This window comes from Eleginops maclovinus, chromosome 17, assembly GCF_036324505.1.
Source record: "Eleginops maclovinus isolate JMC-PN-2008 ecotype Puerto Natales chromosome 17, JC_Emac_rtc_rv5, whole genome shotgun sequence".
Taxonomy (NCBI): Eukaryota; Metazoa; Chordata; class Actinopteri; order Perciformes; family Eleginopidae; genus Eleginops; species Eleginops maclovinus.
The window spans coordinates 4,415,583-4,438,550 of record NC_086365.1 but is presented as its reverse complement, the minus strand read 5'-3'; the positions used below and the strand labels follow the sequence as shown (position 1 = coordinate 4,438,550).

The following is a 22,968-nucleotide window of genomic DNA, read 5'->3' as shown; positions in this document are numbered from 1 at the left end:
GCATTTTTTTAAACTATTGTCATATGCTAATTAAGCCGTTTCTATGTGCTAGGGACCCATAATATACTTTTCTAAAATAAAACTTTGGGGTACTCAACATTTCTGGGTTCACAGTAGGACTCCAAGAGCTGGCAAAAAGACTAAATGGTTAAAAAAAAGCAAAGAAAGTACAACGTATACCTCAATAAAATGTCAGTTGTTTATTAAAATAGGAATAATACATAGGCTACAAAAGAAGTCATAGATATAAAACAACTCACTAACACAAAATAGCAGCTGTTATATTTAAAGTTTACAGTATACAAATATATAAACAGAATCATCATGAAGTAAAAATACTTAAGTATACTATTTACAAAAATTACAAAGTGTAATTTACAGGATGCTCTGTGCTATTTACATTAAGGTAAATTAAATAACATTATAGCTACACGAGAGCACAGCTAACAATCGATTTACAATACAATAGTCATCTGCCACACAACCAAGAATACAAGATATTTGGTTCAGTTGCTTTTAGTTCATCTTTCTTACTACTTCATAGACTTTTGGTTTTAACCCGTGCAAGGCTGTAAGACGATTGCGTTATTTCTCAGAGTACGATTAAGGCCTCACTTATATTGTGGTTGCATAGTTATGGTCGAGGAAACCAACCAAAGGCAAAATGACTTAAAGGCTGATGGGGAAACCCCCCGAAATTAAAGTTTGTTCATTTATTGCTATGTACCGATTCCCTTGTGATATTCAGAAGTCATTTTAAAGCTGATATTAAAATACTTTGTTTAACTTTGGCGAGGGAGCCACACAAATATGAGTAAAATAAAATGCTATTGATGCTAAACCAGCAGGGATTTGGCATCATTCAGGACATTTAAGGCAACTTCAGCTGGCCATTCAGAAGATTTTACTTTTCTGGTCATAGACATTTCTAAGAGAAAAACATCCTATTTCTATTCTTGCTGCGTTAAAACCCTCATCAAAACCTGTATCGGTTCACCTATTTGGCTTGAAACTTGAGAACTGTTTTTGTGTTTCTTTTGTTTTGTTCGGTAAATAAAATGTTCATGAATGTTAATTTAATGCCTATGTCTAATAGCTACTTACTTTCAACCTTCTAGAACATCATTATGATATGTTTAAATGACAAGTTTTACATGTTTGTGCATGTGTACGTATGTGTGTGTATATGCACAGTAAATACATGATAATCTCTGGGCAGCACAACATTGATTTAGCCTGTTTTACATTTAGCACTTGTGAATGAAAGGAACACTGTAACAGAGCATGTACTTCCATATTTGTTTTGGGATATAAACATGCATCCAAGTTATTCTGGGGGTCATAACTCCCTAATGGCATAGGAACAGCAAATCTTAATATCACGCAAAAATCCTGTTTGTTCTCAAACGATGTTTTCCTCTAATTAAAAAAATAAATACACCTAACTAGCTACCAGTCTCTTTAAATATCAAACACAATCACGAAAAAGACAATCTGACATTACTCAGTGAACCAAAAATATTCCAGATCTATAAGACCTATAATATCTCACAGCACAGCAGAAACATACTCAATAAATCTGCAGTTATGTACATAAGGAGTAAACCAAAACAGAAAACTATAAAATATCCTACTGACCACAAACAGCCCACCAGGGGCCAAGTTACCTCCAAACTGGAGACCCAATAGCCATGTTTTATTTGGCATGGCTCTTCTCTTTCTCACGCTACAAATATTAGCACAAGATTTCGGAGAAATTCGCTCAGTCCGACACAGACCCTCTCGAGGGGAAACTAAACGTTACAGCTAACTGGGGAAAGGTAGTCCGGCTACTGGACACAATTAGCACGGCTTTTTACCAAGGCTGCTGCAGTTAGCTTCAAGCAGCAGTAGTGTATTACAACGACCGAACTGCTGGTATATCTAAAGCCATTTTTTAACATTTGCTGGACTCAGAGGAATGGGTTTATCACTATTTTTGATTTGGACTTTTAGTGTATGTCTACCTTATAGGTGACCCTTTATTTTCTTCCTTTTGGGCATTACTTTAGCTCTTTGTTGAAACAAATATGTATAATTAGCTGAATAATGTATATTTGTCTTGTTTTGTTGCACTGAAAAACGGAAATGTTGAATTTAATTAAATGTATTATGTCAACAAATTCCCCACAACTGTATTAGGTAAATATATATATATACTGTAAGTTCAAAGCGATAATATTAAGTTGAACCTAATAGTTTTTATTTAAACTTAATATTATTGCTTTCACCTAACCTAATACAGTTATGTGAAATCTGCTGACATAATACATGTAATTAAAGTAAAGGTCTTAGTTTTTTCGTTCTATTTGTAAGGTATCCCACAATGAAAAACAAATGTAAATGTTAACTTAAATAAATGTATTATATCAACAAATTACACATAACTGTATTAGGTCAAAGCAATAATATTAAGTTTAAATACAAAAATAATAATAGATCCAACTTAATACTGTTGCTTTCAACTAACCTAATACAGTTATGTGGACATCCTACATTTAATTAAAGTAAATGTTACATCTTTTTTACTGTAAAATGAATAACCAGATAAGTTTATGTGTTGACAATGAGAATCAATTATCCGTCCACATCATTTGTGTTGGAGGTAATAAAATATGTTTTGCAGTTCAGCTAATCACATTAAAAAAAAAGGTCCCATTCGGCAGAGGGTTCCACATGCGGAAACCTCTAGGTCACTGGGTTCTGTCCATGTTCAAGTATATTCCAGGAGATAATACTGAGTCACAAGTGTCATTCTCATTGTCTTTGTTTGCATGGCAAAACATGTCAAATCAAATTAGTATACCGTGCATGTGCCCAAGACGTTGTTTTTTTCAAAAATGATATTAAGGCCAGGATGTCTTCTCTTGCAAATTGGAAGAACAGATGAGAATCAATTTCCTTCATCCAGTCTTCTATCGCGGTCATCCACATACAATGAAAAATTCTGTCCACAAAATCCCAAAATGGCCACTATCCATTAGTGGCTTTTCCTTGCTTCTTCCTCATGGTCCATTCCGAAGAGCACAAGCAGGCTGTGTATACGTGTATTTGATTTTCACACCACACTATCAGTTCCTCTCCAAATTGGGGTAAAGTTTGAACACTTTGTATATCCACCCAGAGTAGAAAGCGACATTTACAAAGAGCGCAGGCTGCGATGATGCACATTTTGTCCTTTGGATGCTCACGCCAATTATCACTTTACGCTCATGTTCCTGGCAAACCAAGGGACCACCATTGTCTTTCTACAAGAAAAAAGGGTAGAAGATGAAACATCAGAGAAACAGAACGCTAACAAGGACTTTATACCAAACTCCAATGTCTCAAACTCTGATACAAAGCCTAAAAGGTCAGTTCATACACATTTCAAATGAACATTCAATGGTTTCTGGTTTCATTTGCCACTTTTGAGATATTCCTTGGAAAAATGTTAGTTGTAGAAAATGGAAAGTCAAGATAATCTATAGCTTTCAATGACAACTATTTTCATTGGGACTACTTATTCAGGAGAAAGTACATCCAGTGAAAACTCTAGATGCTGGCTTTTTTTGGGCAAAATCACCTTTTTGTAAATATACACTTTAATTTTGCATTCAGGGTTGTTTTTGTTCTTACATCACATACACCTTCTCCTCTCTTGCCGCCGGCACATATTCTGCTCTCTCCAGCGTCGCCTTTGATTTGTGAGCACATTTCATTGTTGACCATGGGCAGGGTCAGAGTGTTCAGTGCCTCATCGTATCCTGTGTCTGGACAGAGAAGGATATGCAGTGTGATTGTTGAATCCTACTAACATTCTTTTTGTCTGAGTTCAAATGCAAGGTGGCATGCCAAATGGGGGAAAGAAGGCAGTACTTTTAGTTTCCCCCCATCCATACATGGTGCAGTTGGTGCCTTCAGGGATGTGACAATCTTTTACTGGAAGATGAATAGTAGAGGCACCTTCAGACACAGGGGCAGGACTAGAACAGAAATAATAATCATAATTAGTTCATTTATAAAAAAAAGAGAGACAATAGATTAGAACCTTTTTCAGATAACCAGTTATGCTAACTTTAGGATCTTAAATAGGTGAAAGTGCACTGAAAAAACTGAAACATTGACTTTAATAAATGTATTATGTCAACAAACTTCACATAACTGTATTCGGTTAGTTGAAAGCAATAATATTAAGTTGAACATACTATGTTTTATTTAAACGTTTTAATGTAGTATGGCTTTCAAATAATCTTATACGGGGATGTGAAATCTACTGAAATAAAACATTTATTAAAAGTTACAATTCAGTGATTTCAGTTTGAGTAGTCAAGAACTTACTCTTCTAGTTTTAGCATAACCAGGTTGGATCCTTCCGGGCCACAGATCAGGCGAGAGATGCGTAGTCCAGGGTGGTTCGAGGATTCATTGAGGTGGCGCAGACCAACCTGCACACTGTAATCCTTGAGATCTGGAACACTACAGACAACAAGGACCAAGATGTAAGTTGTAAACCTACAATAATTGCTCTTATATATTGGCAAATGGTCCTTAAACTTAAAACTTTTAACTGAAATCATGCTTAAAAATGGATGTGTGGAGTTTGAAAGAAGTGGACATTTAAGATGACGTAACATGCCTTGGAATATGCTATCAAGTTGGGAAAAATAGACTGAAGTCGGGACTTTTTAGCTTTCGCTGCTTTGAATTATTCGACTGACCACAAAAAGTAATATAACCCATTACTTGCTACATGTTACACAAAACAATCTTACATTTATTGATTCATTGTTTGTGGTTCTTCATGAAACCATTATAAGTATAAAGCAATATGTTAGAACATGATGCACAAAGAACATAAGTCTAAAAGAAAACATGTTTTTGTAGACACACACCAGCTTCTTTAACTATCAGCGTAAAGCCAATGATGAATACCATATGGAATACATACAGAACTGTACCTAACTCCAGAGATAAGGACATTTCCTTTCAAGCCAGTACTTCAGATCAGGAGATATGTATTATATGACTGGCTCTGACAGAAAACTACAGAAGTTCTACTCCATATCTCGAGTCAGGCTTGTATGGGAGTGAGTGCCCCAGTCAACAGGATAGTCCTGCATCTTTATGTTAAACAGTATTCGAAAGGAACCAGCAAGACAAAAAGAAGCACTTTTTAGAGATAGAGCAAATGGTGGAGCTTAACAAGAGAAGTATTTTTATCAGACTGTTTGACAGATGAAAAGGTGGAGTATTACCAGGATGTGAAGCACTGTTGATCAGTCAAAACCCAATCCTCTCTGATCAACGAGCCCCCGCACAAATGAACCTTCCTGAAAAAGAGATTTTCCTCCATTACAGTAGGTAAAAGAGCATAAAGATCGACACATTTACAAAAACAACAACACTTCTGTAAATTGACTTACTCTCTTTGGATGCTTACAACCCAGCTGCCATCTGTTCCCCACACTTGGTGTCCTCCAACTATCCTGGTGGTTATATGCACAAAGCATGATATCTCGGTGTCTGTTGTAGCTGAACAAGAACACATTTCATCCTGCATGTTAGATGGATATATTATTTAGCTTGACAGAAGGAAAAGGCAACCATAAAATACGATTTATTTAGTTAGGGAACATGACAACAGACGGATTTGATTTAGGGAGTTAAAATGAAAAAGGGAGATTAGAGATCAGAGGACAAGGAAGAGGACTAGACCGGTAAGAGCCAGATAAGTTGAAGCGATACTCACTGTTGGGTTGAGGAGACACTGTAGCTGATTCACCTGATAGATGTAAAGAAAAGCAGAACTGTAAGAAGAGACCCCACAGCAGCAGAAAATATAGACCACTGACCATACATTGACACAGAAAAATGAAAAACCTTATTGAAAGAGACATTCTTCTTTACTTTACTCTGAATCTGAGTAGCTGCTGGAGGCTATAAACGTCAGCAAATACATTTGTTCAAGACCTAGAAAAAGTCACGATTGATATGTTTTACATTATGTAAATTATTCTGCAGCCATTTGAAAGAGGCTCTTCATTGCGACCAGATTGAAACCAGACAACGAGTATGTTGGGTCGAGCCTACTGAGTGTTTCTCCAATAAAAGGATGACAGTAGAGACCTGCAGTTGTTTGATGTTCAAGCAGCAAGCATTCTCTGCCAATTGGACAAAACCATAGTTTACAGATTATAGAAACCACCAGCCAAGATGTTTAAAGACACAGTTATGACATTTGAGTTGAAGTCAGCAAAAGGCAGAAAGCTAAACCACTTACTATTTTTACCTACTCACTTATTCTTTAAAACAGAAATCTTTCACTTTTGTGTAAACAGCTGGGATTAGAGTTGGTATGGTTTAAATAATAGCCTACAGTCTTTGTGTTTACTTGGAAGATTAAAGGGGCCAGGGCTGCTAACCGTCCCATGATGAGAGTACAATATCTTCCCTTAGCACATACTGTACCTTAGTGAGACTTTAAGAGAAACAAAATTAGTCTTGACAACTCTTTTGCTATTGTTGTTGTCATTTCTTCAGAATCGGACGCAGAAACACCCAAATATAATTTCCCCCATGGTTCTGGAGCTTATGGCATGTTGCAGAGAAGTGGTCTTAATTTCAGAGAATGCATAAAAAAAACTCTGACAGCACACATGTGGTAGTCGTCAAGTGCATTCATATTTTTTTGGAGCTACTTTCAGACTAATGGACAGTGCCAATAGGAATTTCCTGGAACCAAAAATCCACACCTGCTTTTCTGCAGCAATTAGCCAGGTGTCCACAGGTGTGAAAATGTACGAAACTCCTTAGAGTGTTATCATTTTTTCTCATCATTCCGCCCATTCTTACTTTGACCTACTGCTTGAATATGTACACATAGGCCTACTCTGCATCATTTATTGGCAGACATACTGTGGATGTGCAATGCTTTCAGGAAAATGTCCAAAAAAAGGATCAAATTTATAATAACAACAATTATGAAAAAACACCCACTTTATGTGTCTGGATTCAAATTCATGTAGCCTGTTCATAGTCACACGCACATATTTATATCATTTCCAGAAACATAACCAATGCTTCCAAGCTTCTTCTGGAATTTTCTATATTAACTAGAACATTAAACATTTCAGGAAATGTTCTCTTTTTTTTGTAAAGAGTTAAATACCAGTCTTCTGTCTGTGTGCAAATAGCTAGCTAGCACTAGTTAGCTTAGTAGCACAAAGACTGGCTACAGCTAGCCATGCTTTGTTCAAAAGTAACACAATTCTCCTACCAGCACCTGAAAAGATCACTTATGTTATATCTTGTGTGTATACTTTTTCAAATAGTTTAAAAACAATATGGTGTAGTTTTCCAGGAGTTTTAAGTTTTTGGGCTAAGCTATGCTAATCAGCTGCTGGCTCTAGCAACATCACCATACATGCATGAGAGTGGTATCAGTAATGTTGCCCAACTATTTGCCAGGATTGATATAATATTAAACTGCCCCCTTAAGGGTATGCGAAGTAGATATTTTAAACATTGCACTATACAACATCTGAATCCTTCACGTCATTTTTACTAAGGTGAACTAAGGGTCTGTTAATATGGCTGACACAACACAGATGTAGCTATTTACTCACGTATGTTATATATAAATAAATGAAATTAGGTATATTAATGCAACTCACAGTGCTTCAGTTTGCAGTAGTCCCAGGCCAAACGGTTATTTGGATTAGTGTAACACCAGGGGCCATGTTTGTCCCGGTCTGGGTTCCGGCAGTAATTCCTCTCCAGCCCTACATGGGATTCTGTAGAGTGAGAATCCCCACTGTAAAACACACAAATACAGATTCTCATGTTCTATTTGTTATTCTGCAGGCAGTGTATCAGAATTAACACTGGTCCACGTCTCAAGAAGAGCCATACACACTTCCGCTCTCTAAAAATAGAGCATATGCACACATGGGGGTTCACAAGCATTATCATATACAATACATACACAATTTAAGTAACCATGGTATGCCTGGAAAGTCTGACTCTAGCTTTCCTGTAGTGCAATGAATCCTCTGCATTCGCTGCACAGAGCCCGTAGAAGGAAACACAGAGTTTTGTGAAGAGTACTCATGGGAGTTTGAAAGTATGCACTCTAAGCATTCAGCAGAGCTCAGACCAGCAGGAGCCACATCCTCTATGAAATGATTTCGTTGTGCATCCGCTTTGAAGGAATTCACATTTAATTGTGTGACTTTATGATCAAGTTCGCTTGAAGAGAATTAGATGGGATCTGCTCAGATATCCAAAATATCACTGAGAAGCAATTACAGAACACACAGAAACATAATGTTAAGCGATGGCCGACAATTTGTCAGGAGGTGAAGATAATTCTACTTCCCAGGAGATTGTTAAACAAGCTGTAGCTATGAGCAGTTTTTCCTTGGATGACCCTTGACCTTGAGCAGGGTAGACTCGCTGGCTGCAGACTATGCGAGGGAGCTGATTGGCTTTGATCTACTTTCCTCAGAAAGCACTTCCTGGGGTCAGGGGTCTGTTCTGGAACATGTCCATCTGTCTGTGCCATTTTGGCTTTTAAAATTCCTGTAAATTAAGTCATTCCAACAGCCTGACTTAAGCATGAAGCAACTACCCAGGAGTGGGCAACCTTTCCGTCAGGATGGGTCACTTGGAGAGCACCCCAGGGTTTCCTCTCGTCAGTTAGATGAATAATAATTGGTCTTGGTATTGACCCCTGAGGAACCCCTGATTTCCTCTTGCTGTTTGTTTTCACTGCTCAGCTTCATTCATATGAAAGGGATTTTCACAAGGCAATGGGAAGTGAGCCCACAACAAACACTCAACTAAATCTGAAAAAAGCCTCTCTAAGAGGCTGACAAAATCCAGTGTTTCCCAGTGAAACTAAAGTTTGAATGGGAGTCAAAGGAAGGGGCTATATTGCAGAAAAATGTGTTACCTGTTTATGTGATGTGACCAGTCTGCACAGGGAATCCCTGATCGGGTTGTGGATAAAGTGCCCCGGTACATCTCTCCGCTTTCATAACACTCTGATAAAGAAAGGGATATTATTATTTTATTATTATAAAGGTTCCCAGGAGAGCATAGAATTACTCAGCCCAGCAGTTTCCCAAACACTTAAATGCAATCAAGTGAGCAATACACAAAGAACTACATACATGACTTAAGTGGTGGCTGTCTTTCTCATTGATGCAAAAATAACATAATTAAGTTCAGATTTTTGGCTTTCTCTTTGGGGTTTGGATGAATATAATGTCAAGGGCCTCTTTGAAATTGGTGGTAGACTTGTTTAAACTTTACCACGTCTGTTCATAAACCGAATCAGAAGTGGGCCTGTGGCAACTCACAGACTTGTTGCAGTTTTTACACGTTTAGTCATCTGACTGTAAATGTGAAGCAGAGAAACATGGGAGATGACAGCGAGCTCTATTGCCAAGTATTATGTTTTTGCTCTTTCATGAAATGGAATTCATAGGGCAGCATGCTTCCAAGTGGCCCAGTCCTACGGGAGCAATATGGAAAGCATCTGTCTAACTTGACTTTGCAAAAACATGACAAGGCTTGCAGCATTTGTAGTTCTTTAGTCCATCACATTATTCAAGGAAACAACTTGATTACTTATCTTTTTGATATGCTGCTTGGAAAACAACGGTACTCTTAAAGCTGCAGTTGATAACTTGTATATATAATAAATAAAGTATACCACTCTCATAACGGTAACATAAATATGTATTTGTAGCTTTACATACAGATTGAGTACAGGCGGAAATCAGCGATGAGAAAAATCAATAAACAATACCTCACATTTTGTTAATGTATGTTCACTGTTCTGCCAATAAATAGATACAGCCCACAGCCGCTTATAAAACCATATATATATATATATATATTTCATTTATGTTCTCAGTTTTAACTATAGAAAAAACACATTTCTTAGTAAACTTTAATACTAGTAGTAAGCAGGTTTTCCTTTTTCTAGTCTCTGTGCTGCATCATTACGATAAAAAGATGGGACTGGTATACATTTTCTCTCATCTAATGCTTGGCAGAAAACTGAATAAGCATATTTCAGCAGATGTTCCTTAAAAAATATACAAAAGTGTTACCTATTTTTTGTGTGGCCTCAGCATCACACCTGGGGATGTGGGTGCAGTTGGCTATCCTCTGATTCGGGTCTGTAGTGAAGCACCATGGGTGATCGGCGCCATCAGGGTTACGGCAGTAGTTCTCTGTGAGGTCTCTAAAACAAATACACAAACTACAATTTAAATGATGGTGCTGATTTAGTTTGCAAAGCTATCATTTTTATGTATCAGGCTCATCACTTCACTTGGCATATGAAGTCAAATGCAAAAAATGAATAAATCAAAAGCTAAATTAGGTTGTCAGAGGCCATCAATTAAACATTACTCACTTGCATTTGAAGTTCTGAGGAAGAAAGGAGTGGTTATGGGGTGACTGGGAGTCCCAGCGTTGACATGTCACACCCTCTGGAGTGACATTCATTGTGCCTCGGTAATCTGTGCCTTTTCCCTGGACACAGGATGTTGTTACATTGACATCTGTGTCCTCACTTGAGTCAGAATCTAGCCAGAAAACGACATACAAATAGTATTTGTGAGTGTAAGCATGAGAAAGAAGGTTGCTAAAGAGATTTAGAAACTGAAGATAGGAGAGAGGGGAAAGGAGAGAGGGAGGGAGGGAGATATCAATCCCCAGAAGAATGTGTCATGTTTAACCTAGAGACAGATGATCAAAAACAGTAGCACTCCCCTCTTGTCTCAACTGCGATAGGAAACTTTCTGTGAATTCATAACATAGGTGCCCCACATTCTTGCACGTAGGGACCAACAACAATATGCAGTTATTTCACACTGAAAGCCTAAAATGTCAGAGATCTTTGTAAGAAAAACTTGGAACCTGATCATAAAGCATATATCTTTGCCTCAATGTTAGGGAATCTTGTGTATTGCAGCCCAACCGAAGATATCACAGCCAAACCGCTCTGGCTGGGGCAACTTTATCCACCGGAAAACTATTCTAAACATCCTCAGATGGAATTCTGCTTTTCGGCAGTGCAGTACATGGGGAGCAACTTCTCTCCTCTGGATTTCTGTCTCTGTTTCTTTAGCCTTTGACAAATGAGATGGGAGAAGATGGAGGAGGAAAGGGGAATGTTTTGAGGCAGAAACGAGAAGGCTGATGGAAAAGAGGGATTTGTTGGCTTGATGTAATGCTTGCCAGTGTCTGTGTGCACGGTGTACTACAGGTCATTGGTTTTTATCTTTTTGAGGGCAGGCATTGAGGGATACACACATCTGGACAAATGCAGATCCTCTGCCTTCGCTGTAAATCACAACATGTACTGTAAAGTCAATGTGTGTAACAGAGACAAAGAGATGCTCTGTGTGTTTGTGGGTGAGCATGCGGGAATATTTCCCTGTTCTCTCAAAGGAAAACCTTATAATTTCTCCAGTGGTGTATTGTCTTTTTGGCATCCATTCTTTTTTCCTTTCCCTCTGTTTTTCTGTATGACTTATAGAAGCAAAGGTTATCTCAATTACAACTCGGTTAGATTCTGTCAAATGTGAAATTACTCAAGTGAGCTTACTCAAGTGTCCATATGCTCAACATATGACAAAAAGTGTTTACATACAGCCATAAAAAATACAACAGGGCAATATTTAAAGTCAAATAATTGATTTAGCTACTTTTTATGGACAACCAAGTAGTTGTGTGGTTGTGATAGTGAATAGTCTTCACATTTATTGTTTTAATTCTTCCTCAAAAGACCTTCCATTTATACTGATAGAGAAAAGAGGCTGCAACGAGACACAGTCTGGTGATTACTCCAGGATGCTTGTGTAACCCTGGTTCTTTGACTAACACAAGTAAGATGTCTCTCCAATGTTTTCAATATGGTGTCAGACAGCACGTTAATCCAAAAGCTTCTAGAGGTCATTGACATTTGGCTGTCATATATTTCACATCACTTCAGTGATCCTTTGTTTCTGGTAATACATGGCAGCATCTGCGTTATTATGTTCCTCCACTCTAATTTCCCTTTTATCGATCATTTTCAAACCACTAAAACATCTATGAGGCCTTCTGAGGTCCATGTGATGCATCCCTGCATACAAGTCTCCATTGTGACTTTCCATATTACAGCTTCTTGTGATCTACCAGTGGTCTCAGTCAAACACTTCTGGCTCTCTGAAGTCAGAACCCCCCCTTTACAAACAACCTATTTACTCATCCTTGTTGAGGTAAAAGGATTTGAAGCCAAGTGCCACATGAAACAGTCTGCCGGGTAAACAAAAGCATTATGAGACTCTGCAGGAGAGAAAAGGGATGTTATTACTCTCCACACCACAACCACCGAAGTCCTGTATGTATTAAACCTCAAGGCGCCCTCAACCCACAAGCTGGTAGAACTCAATTGCATTCTGTCTGTCCTAAAAAACCAAGATCTAAATGCCCTGTCCACTTGTGAATCTTATGATGTATTTGTAACAATGTGTTTGTGACGGTACTAGACTGAGAACAAACTAGCAACAGAGTCATAAATCGGTTAAACAATGATTTGGTGTTTAGTTGATGACTTTGTCTATAAAACCCAAGCCCCAGGAGTATACAGTACGTAGGCCCTTACCACACACAGAGATGTTACAGTACTCCCACGGAGTTTTAGGATCCAACGTGTAGCACCAGGGACGAAGACGATTATCGGGGTTACGGCAGTAGTTGTCCTTTAAACCTAACTGCCGATACCTTAGAGAGGAGAGTGGATACAGGGAGGAAAGAAAAAAAATGTGGAGGGAAAGACGTAAGTCATAGCAACTGGTGAGGTCTACCTCTCCTGAGTATTAGCGTTAGTTATTTAAGCATCTGTCATGGGTGTGTGCAGCATTGTCTGTGAGAAGGGTTTTTTCAGCAGGATTACCAGCTTTGCAGCTTACTTTTTGGGTTGGAAGTGGTGTTTGTGAGGCCTTGTTGAGTCCCATCTCTGGCACTCCTTGCCACTCACTGTATGGTCCATTTTCCCCCGGTATTCTTCCCCATTACACGTCATACAGACTTCTGTTGTCAAAAAATACAACATTTATCAAAATGATCTTTCTTCTAGTAGTAAATACACACAATTTAAGACTTCAAGAAGGAAATAAGGCTCCAGCTAACTGTAGATTATCTTCTCAATGAATCGTTTAATCTATAAAGAGTCAATAAATTGTCCATCCTGGTTTCCCATAGAACAAGGGGATATCTTTATATGTCCGTTCAAATCGCAAAAATTTTAGTACAAAACAGTAAACTTACAGAATGAGGCTAAACGTTGCTGCTTTAGAAAATGAATTACAGAAAAGTTGATTGAAACGTGAGAACACTTCTGGAAAAGAACATGACACCAACTCGCTTACATGATTCTGAGTTTTTTTGGACCAAATCTTATTTGAGTGATGTTTGTCTTACCTTCTGAACACTGTGGTAGGCCACACTCCTCGGCTCGTACGTTGGGATCTGTAGTGTAGCACCACGGACCACCAGGATCCTTGTTGGGATTTCGACAAAAGTTCTCCCTCAGATCTTGTGTTGGGTACCTATCAGGAGAAAACCTACAGGGAGTAGACATAAATTATTGAATATGTAACTGATACTGTAAGCTGTACAAATACATTTTAGGGAGTACTTGCACCCTTGGCTGCTCCAGTGGTGTATACATCACCGTACCTGCCTGCAAGTGCTCTCAGTAACAGCCCAAATGAATTCAAAAGCATATGCATTAACATATACACTTCATTCTGAGAAATGCTACTGCCTACAGGGTGATCAGGTTACTTTTACAATTCTAGAATGACTAGACACATAAATCGTATGTAAAATATGTCATCGATATCTCCTCAGGTTTGCACCTTTTGCATGATCGCATTACCGATTCCTACCAAATCCCAGCTCCCTCACGTGTGAAGCAGCCAGATTCCGTCACAGCACAGTAACAACCAACAGCACAGAACAACGCTACGAACCACTTGGAACACACCAAGCAGGTCTTTCGCTGGCAGCCTTTGAACACGTTTAAAGCTAATTCCTGTGTGTCACCCGCAACCTCATGTCAGTGTGAACAGGCGAATGTAAAAAAAAGAACCTGGCCTGTCTTAACATATGGGATGTAACAATGAGCAGCCGCATGGGACCCCGATACTAAATGGACAGTGTGTAAAATTTGTCTAATGACATGGCAGGATGATGAAAAGCTGGGTTGTCAGCACCTCTTGATCCGTGCTGACCACATTTCCCCATACCACCAAGGAAGACAGAGAGGGAGGACAGGAGAAAAAGTTAAGGTCGTAAAAGAAGGGTGTAAGGAAACAAGGGAAGAGGCTGACTGAAGCGCATACAAAAGGAAACAAGAGCTGAATGGACTATAAAGACGAGAGTTCATTGTTTAATTGATGATGTAAAAAGAAACAACATGTGCAGGAAAAGGAAAAAAATGATAAGTCCACCCACCCTTCTCTGAACACTAACCCAGACAATGACTGTTTTCCAGGGGACGGCTCTGCTCTCCCCTCCGTGCCCTGGGGCTTACGAAAGGATTCAACACTAATGCACAACATCATTCAACCCAGAACTAAAAGAAATCTCAGGCATCCAACTCAAACAAAAAGACCTGCGCTACAGACCATAATCCCAAATACAGAAAAATACAACAAGGTTAATTCTCCCAGCAACATTTGACTTGCTGTATCAGAACTTTTCTGCCAAGTGCCAAAACTCACATCTGTTGTGTGTTATTCAGTATATTCCTATAATAATACACTATCCTTAATTTATAAATGGGATTACAAGGTAACTCCCTCACTCACTACAAAAAAAAGTTTGCATCTGGTGAGGGTCCGTAAATGCCGCTGCATGGAAGCAAGTTAGCCATAATGATGTTACACTAACAGATGTTGGCCAGTTATTCATCTCCCTGCCAAGGTCTGTTCCCACCGGAGCGCAGACACACATGCTTCCCTCTCTGGGTCGGGAAAACATATTGGCTAGATTTTGTATATCACTAAAGAAGAAATCTAGTCCTGAAGTAACTGCTGCAAAATGTGTAGCCACATGCATCTGGAACAGAGATAGTCATGCTTCAATGCTACAGCATACAAAATAATAAAAGTCCTGAAAGTTCTTACATTTTTGGAAATGTGCTAATTCACTTTTGTTTGTGATTTGGACAAGTAATGAAATAGCACTGTCGTATACAGTATGTCTGTAAGCTATGAAACAACAGCTATGAGACAATCTTTGCTTAGCTCAGCTCAGAGTAGCCTAGCTAAGTTCATTGTAAAGACTGGAAACAGCTAACTCTGTCAAAAGTGTTTCAAATATCTGCCTACCTGCAATTCTAAAGCCCATAAATAACATGTTGCAATTAGAAAGCCAAGTTAGCTGTTTCTCCTCGTTTGAGGTCTTTTTGCAAAGCTAAGCTAACTTAATGTTTTTTGATAGCTTAGTTTTTGCTGTACAGACATGAGTGCAGTTAGCCAATCAATCTTTTAGCCTAAATCTCTGCAAGAAGCTGTGAGTTTCGGTAGCTGAGCGTGCTTAATGACCTCCCTGTAGAAATGTTTGGGGAAAAAAATGTCCCTATGGGAATAAATAAATGATTGCAATGTTATCTGTTTTTGAAAATAAATGTTCCATTCCATTCTCTCTGCTTGGCTGCGCATCAGTGCAGTACATACTTCTTTCAAAGACTAAATATAGACAACAGGTGGAAGTCCCATTCCTGAAAGGGAACCTCCTGAGAAATCACCCCTGCCCCACGGTGATCAGTCAAGCATGAAAATAATAGTTACCTGAAGCGCCAATGGTGCGTGGTTCATTACGGTGGTAATTCTCAAACAGCGGGACAGTCCCATGTTAGGTAACCTCACAGTGGCACTAAATCTGCCTCAAGGAAAGCTCCCTTAGACCCTTTGGTTGCTGACAAGCCAGGGCAATGTAATATTTGCCATCTGGTACATGGACTGTAAACTTGTGTCAAATAAACACTGACAAAGGATTCCCAATGTGTGGAGCCGCTTCTGGAAATGGAGGGGAGAAATAGAGCAGAGGAGATGATAGGGATCAACACTGCCATGTGTGTTAATTGTGGGGGGATCACTGTACTTTTATTTTCTCTCAGTATGTCTGTGGTTTTATGATCTCAACTGGGAAACCGACAAAACATAACCTCAGTAAATAAAATCTTGGCTTTCTTTCTTTCATTGTCTCCCTTTTGTCTATGTTTCACTCTGCACTCCTTCAGAACCCTATTACTCTGTCTCTTAAACCCCTCCTTGCCGCCATTAAAATATCTTGTAACTAATGAGCCCCACTAATAACACGCTGGCACAGCACCATCGTCACAAATCTGCTGATCTTGCCCTGACTGTAGCCAAGAGAGAACGGGATACACCTGATGGCCTGCAGTGCAGCACAAAAACAACCTCGATGGAGAGGACATCCCTGCATGTGTTGAAAGAAATCTGACTTATTCCTGGCTAAACGTTCATCCGTCTCAGAGCCTCTGCCTTCCCTTAACCCCAGGGGTGGAAGGGGATGATCTGAGCATCTATAAATCAGCTGCTGCAGCCTGTTCAATATCAGACACAGAGAAATAAAGACGGAGCATCCAGAAAGGTGGCGGAAGCCTAAAGATTAGAGAAACAGACTTTAAAGCCTGCTGGTTTAAATCTACAGGAATCTGGCGGGGGGAATGATAACCACCTTGCACTCCTTAAAAAGTGTCCTCCAGCAAGGCACTGCACCCTCAAGGTAATATACAAGTGTTTGTTACCATTCCTCCTCTCTTGAATACCCCTCTATTTCCACAACAATTTGCTCTTTGTACTTTTTCTTGATAAAAAAGACAGAACTTACGTGTGTTCATTGATGTTATTATCTGACCAAGCTTGGCAAGTGATGTTTGACTTTGTCCAAGACCTTCTTCCTCTGTAGTTGTCCTTGGTGCCGATGATACACTCCCTTATATAATCTGAGTTGGAGCAAAGGAATAAAAAGCATTTGAAAACATAAGAGTATTTCCACATCCATGTTCTCGATTTTACAAGCTGTCTCTGTGTACTCTATGTGTGCAAACTTACACATCGTTTAGTCATTTAATAGTCGAGTTGGGTTCAGTGCTATGAACACCTGGAATATATTTTCCCATGTATGGTCAATAAGACCTTTTTACAGCAAACGTTTTAGTATATCCCAGCTTGTTTGTTATTCCAAAAACAGACAACTCCCAGAAGTTCATTTAATGTCACCGGGGGAGTTTCCATAAATTTTTCAGTAAATTCAAGAGTGCTAGATTCCACAGTCTTCACCGGAGAAAGGCTTTGCGTTCCAAGTGTAAACAATGAATTTTTTTGTTTATACTCCACTTAAGTCTGCTACGGGTCGTGCAGCGCTCTCCACTGGAGTGATTAAACAACAGGAGGGTGAGGTGGGTTAGTTGCTTTTATTGTGTCAACAGAAAAGCCAAAGACCGTAAAAAGCCGGGAGCCAACACAAGAGGCACAACCTGCAATCACCTACAAATAAGTTTAAATCCGTCGGCCCCTGAAGGTTCTCATGAGAAAAAAACATTATATCATAAACTTAGCTCTGCCTCTAAATTTAATTCCATTTACCTTTTTTTTCATACAAAGTAAAGTTGACGTTGGCTTGCTTCTGCACACCATCGGTGAAGCGGTCAAAAGGAAGCAAGTGGCATTTCCTGGTGTGCCGCTGAAAGTTAAAAGCCCTGTGGAAACATCGAGGAAGTAATTGGGAGATGAACAACTGATAAACAACACAAATATGTAAATAGTGAGTCAACACGGGTGGGGGGGGGTTAATTGACCTGCAGTTGAAGTTTTTCTTGACCTTCTTGCACTTTTGGGCGCAGTTTTCCAGCGATTTACTGACTTTAACCAAAGGGGGCTGAGGGCAGTCTGTGCAAACCAGCATGTGACCTTCACCCTTCTCATACTTCTGTAACGACTGATGGGTTCTTTTACAAAAACCTGAAAAGACACAAGAACACAACATGCACGTTTTGGTACAGCCATTGGATTTGTTTGAGAATTGCAACCTGGTTCATTTTGAATGGGATACACTGTCTGTAACTTCAAAAACTGAAGATACCATTCACAGAAACTCAGATGAAAGAATTAGAAGGAACAGAACAGGAGACAAATGTGGATAATTAGGTCAGTCAGTCAATTAAACCCAATGTTTGAGGATTTAGTGCTATATTGTTGTTGCACTGTATTTTTAGCCTTTTACATGACCAACTTTTCAATAATACAACTGACTAAAGGTGTCTAAGGTGGATAACTTCCACCAATGTCATCAAGGTAGAAGTGTGTAATCCAGGATGAAATGAGCGTGTACTGAAAGTGCCAAATGGAGGAAGTGGAACACCTCCTGCAATGACGTGAATATTTGCATGTCTTGAACATTGGTTTCCTTCTAATCTCTACCATATGATTTTAACGCTGCATGAGTGGTATGTCGAGGACTGAGCTATCCAGTGGACAGCTCTGGAAGAACTATTTTGGTTTCTAAAGGTACCGCCCTTCAAGTTCTCACTCCGCCCAGAGGACAAGTTAGTTGCTGTCGCTGTTATGCTGTTATCTTTTCTCATTGATCTAACCAGGGTTGGCTTATATATTGATTATATTGCTGTTTATTTCTTTTCCCTGCTAAGTATCATGATATATCTAATGGGAATATGGTTCAAATAACTTAAAATACACAAAATATTAGCCAGGACCCATTTTTGTATGTTGTTTCGCCCCTTCTCTTCCCTCATTTCCTGTCTGTATCTTCTGTCAGGTATCAATTTCAAGTCAAAATGGGAAAAAAAAAAAAAGAAAATCCAAGAAGCCATGTGGATTTTATTTGTCTCTTCTTCATTGACAATGCATCAACGTTACTCCAAAACCTGATGTCAGAGACATGGCCAAAAATGTCACTGCTGCCGTCAAGGTGCTGGAGTGAAGAGGAACTTGTCAAAATTAGAATATTTCCCTGAGTTTCCTCAAGGTGAATTGACTATTTGAACAACGGGAGGCATCAAGATTGGTTTCAGAGTCTTGGCATGGAGAAAGTCGAGCCGGATTAAATTATATAACTGTCATATATTTAACTGGTTGACCATGTGTTTGTGAAAGCACCCTTCAACTACATTTTCGCTTCACAGCACCATGTTTTTGGTATTCAAGCATCCGTCCTGCTGAATCATACTGAAACATCATTTTGCTAGTGAAGTGCATCCAGGATCAAAACCCAGCTCAATATGCTCCCCAGTACTCTTGTTTCAGAAAAGGGATTGCTGCCTGGATCCTGCCTGGAACAGAGTGGATGCTGAACTGTTAAAACGGCCAAGAGAACAAATGATGTCCTTCCAACCAGCTGATGGTTTGAAAGTGCCTCAGTGACTCAGTAGGAGATTGAATGCTCATGAAACCATATCTGAAATTTTAATGCTTTCAAACTGAGCCACAAATCCACAACATGTTATTAGGCCTACCTCATGGTATTTGTTATGTTACAGTTTAAAGTTATTGAACAAGCCTAATTCCCACAATATCGTGCATGCATGACCCCTTCACAGTCACAAACGTCTTACAGCACAACTCCTGCTGTTTAATTACAGTGACATTTAGTTGATTCCTTTTCATTTTGAGCAATCATACGTTTATTTTTTGGGGGGAGCAAAACAAAAGTAAGCTTTGGTGTCATTGAATGATTCTAAAGGCTAATTAAGTTTAATGTACACATTTCATTTATAGTGACTCAGTTATTGTCATCCAAAACATGGAAAATATACAGTTTGTGGAAAAAAACTTTGGAAAACTGCCAAAGTTGGAGAAAGGACACACTCTAATGAATAATGTTTTAGTTATAGGACATTGTTGAAAGCCATTCCTTTGGAAAACATATCAAAGTAGAATTATAACATTGCAAAGACATACTATACTGTATATGAGATCCAAGTGGGGTCACAAGCAGGACAAAACCATATTTTTAGTCCAAATCCTCTGTGATGCAAATCCTTCATTTCTACCTACTGGAAAAAATTATGAGCCGATCCATCAGAGGAATAAAGCTCTACTGTAAATGCTGTTCATGAGGGTTACATCTTAAAATACATTATGTGTTAAGTTACAATAGTTTCCCGTTTATAATTAGGTGCAAGTGCGATATAAATCACACAGGAAAATCTCATGCTACTGAGTTACAGCTACACGCTCCTGTGCCAAGATCCGACACAAGACGTTGTGTGTGTACTTAGGATATTGTAAACTGTGGAGCGTTTAGAGGCTCCTCATGGTTGAAAATGGTTTTTGGGGAGGACTTCTTATTAATGTTTAGGCTCCACTGGACCACATCTGGCACTCATCACAGTGTTGTTCCAGCCCTGATGTCTGGCCAGGCTGCTCAATTAGATTTCACTTAGTCTCTTCCTTTCCCTGCAGTCGGACTCCTGCTATCTCCAAATCCCAAACCTTCGCTGAGGTTGGAGATTATAATAAAACGTGCTCAATGGGCAAGTGCGAGAGAGGTGAGATTTAATGAGAAGAGGCAGCTGTAGCTTACAGGGACAAGTTCGAGTCCCCTAGTTCAGATTGAAAAATGTATAGGCGAATGACCGGCACTCCGACCTTCGTCAGGAACCTCCACTTGGGTGCCCTTGAGCGGAGAACTTAAGTGTCAGCTGGATAAGTATTTTACTCCGACTTTCCCTGAAAGCATGCTGCAAATACGCCACTGCCGATATTCAGAAAGTATAGGTAGTGTTAAAGAAAAGAATAGGAACAACAGGAAAGTAGCAGGTTAAAGGTGTGCCTCTGTCTGGGAATTAAGCAGACATTACATCTGCTTCAGAGAGCGCAAAATGTGGAACTGGGCTCAGCAGCCAGATGTTAGTCCCCCCCCTCCCACCACCACCTCTCCCACACACACACACACACACACACACACACACACACACACACACACACACACACACACACACACACACACACACACACACACACACACACACACACACACACACACACACACACACCTTTTCTATATCTCTACCCGGACAAGCGCACGAATACCCCAGGCTAGAGCGCGCATTTTTACTTTCCCCAACTCCAGGGCGGTCAGAGGTCAGGGTCGGAACCCCTGGAGGTGGTGACTATGGATTCAATGCTTTGCTCAGTGACTTGTCAGCGGGGCGGATGTAAACCGAGACACTAACTATCCGATAATCTGCGCTTGATAAAGGAGCGGCACGGAGCCCGTTTGGACGCGTTTAATGACGGTTGGCCGAGTGTGTGCGCCACAACTGTGCCGCGGTGCAACATGTAACGCATTCAACGCGTCATATTGGTCACTGAAGTGGAGTCAGTCCAAGTGATGCAGCAGGGTCTGTTACCCAAAAGACCAAAAAGTTACGACAATGCAGTGACATAATGCGTAACGAACCAAGCTCTTAGGCACGGGTTTCTAGCTCAAGGCATTTCCAAGAAAGTGTACATGTAGCGACAATTCAATATAATTGCACAAAAACATATTCAATTAATTAGTCATATTTGATCATTAGATTTTGCAAACTTGCTATTAGAAATAATTGCACCCTGGGGTGGATCAAGGTGTTTCAAAGCTTTGATGTGCTGCTGTCATATTTCATTATTTTTACTCTACAAGACAGGCTATATGTATTGTCTTTCTTCCCGTTAAAAAAAAACGTAATATACCCTGAAGTGTTGACATAGTTAATGTAACAGCCATAGTAATTTATCAAAGAGGGCGAGTCAAATCAACAGTGCAAGACAGGGCTTGTGATCAAGTTTTATGCAATGTCACTAGAAGTTATAGTCTTTAATTCAAAACTGATTTGACAAAAGGAAATGCACGTTTATTTGCTAGTTAAAGTCTAGTCCTGACAGCTCCAAAAAATATGTTTGGCAACTTTATAAACTTTCAGTCAAGAGTTGTATTCTCTATTATGTCGCTCACTTTAATGCTTATGCAGAAAAAAAAAGTTTCGATTTTTGACATGAGTTTAAAATAAATGTCATTGCTCTTGCAGATGTTCTAAATCCCCATGAAGCTCATCTCTTACCTGTATCCAATATAGTGGCCACAACACACGCCACAGCTTGGTAAATCCAAACGTTTATCCTCATGGTTAGAAAGTTGAAAGCAGGATAAAATCCGGATATAATGAGCGACAGTGTCGGCTGTGTGGAGTCCAGAGTGCCTGGTGTCCAGCAGAAGACTTGCCTTCCTCACACAGATGCCACTTTTCCAAGAAACCACACGTCCTCGGTTCAACCCCCTTTTACTTGACTTAGTGCTGCTCTCTATCAGCGACTCTCCTCACCCCTGTCAAGTCCTGGGGAATAAATAAGGCTACTTCCGGATGTTATTTTCAAAATAAAACCGGATATGACTCACAAGCCAGATGTTGTACACGTCAGTCTGATGATAGTACATGTTTTTCACATTGTAACAAAAATCCCCAACAACACATTAATTAATGCAAGTGACGCAGAAATATAGTCAAAGTCTTCAAGAGTTTATTTTATGTTATGCTCACAGAATTATTACAATCATTTGTTTAACCAATGACATGCCACTTCTTCATAAGTGAACATGGGAACTTTATTTTGAGTTCCTATAATATATTCTTTATCTTACCTTACTTTTACTTTTCATTAAAAGTTGACCCATTTTTACATCTTATCAAGAAAGCCAGACTTATTTTTTTTACATTAACATAGATGTTATCTATAAAAAAAAAACACACATTTTCCATCAAATTCTGCAAGTTGTCGAGGTGAATTCTGTTTATTTCTATCAGCATGCAGTATAAAGCAGGATTTCATTCATTGGAAAAGGTAACCA

General features: G+C 39.4%; 1 protein-coding gene across 2 annotated transcripts; it reads right to left on the bottom strand.

The window, feature by feature from the left end:
* Positions 1–185: 185 nt before the first annotated feature.
* hgfa (hepatocyte growth factor a) lies at positions 186–22,344 on the bottom strand. Of its 2 annotated transcripts, none has more exons than XM_063905063.1 (18): positions 22,184–22,344; positions 17,921–18,083; positions 17,709–17,821; positions 16,951–17,065; positions 13,507–13,649; positions 12,996–13,116; positions 12,689–12,807; positions 10,451–10,622; positions 10,143–10,294; positions 8,975–9,065; positions 7,695–7,834; positions 5,771–5,803; positions 5,445–5,553; positions 5,277–5,351; positions 4,360–4,497; positions 3,898–4,004; positions 3,658–3,791; positions 186–3,287 (listed from the first exon to the last, which is right to left on the bottom strand). In XM_063905063.1, exons 1-18 carry the CDS (start codon positions 22,245–22,247, stop codon positions 3,111–3,113), a joined length of 2,166 nt encoding a protein of 721 aa, XP_063761133.1. In that variant the 5' UTR covers positions 22,248–22,344; the 3' UTR covers positions 186–3,110. The 2 variants fall into 2 exon arrangements, with proteins under 2 accessions (XP_063761133.1, XP_063761134.1); XM_063905064.1 differs by having other exon boundaries at positions 10,143–10,276.
* Positions 22,345–22,968: the final 624 nt, after the last annotated feature.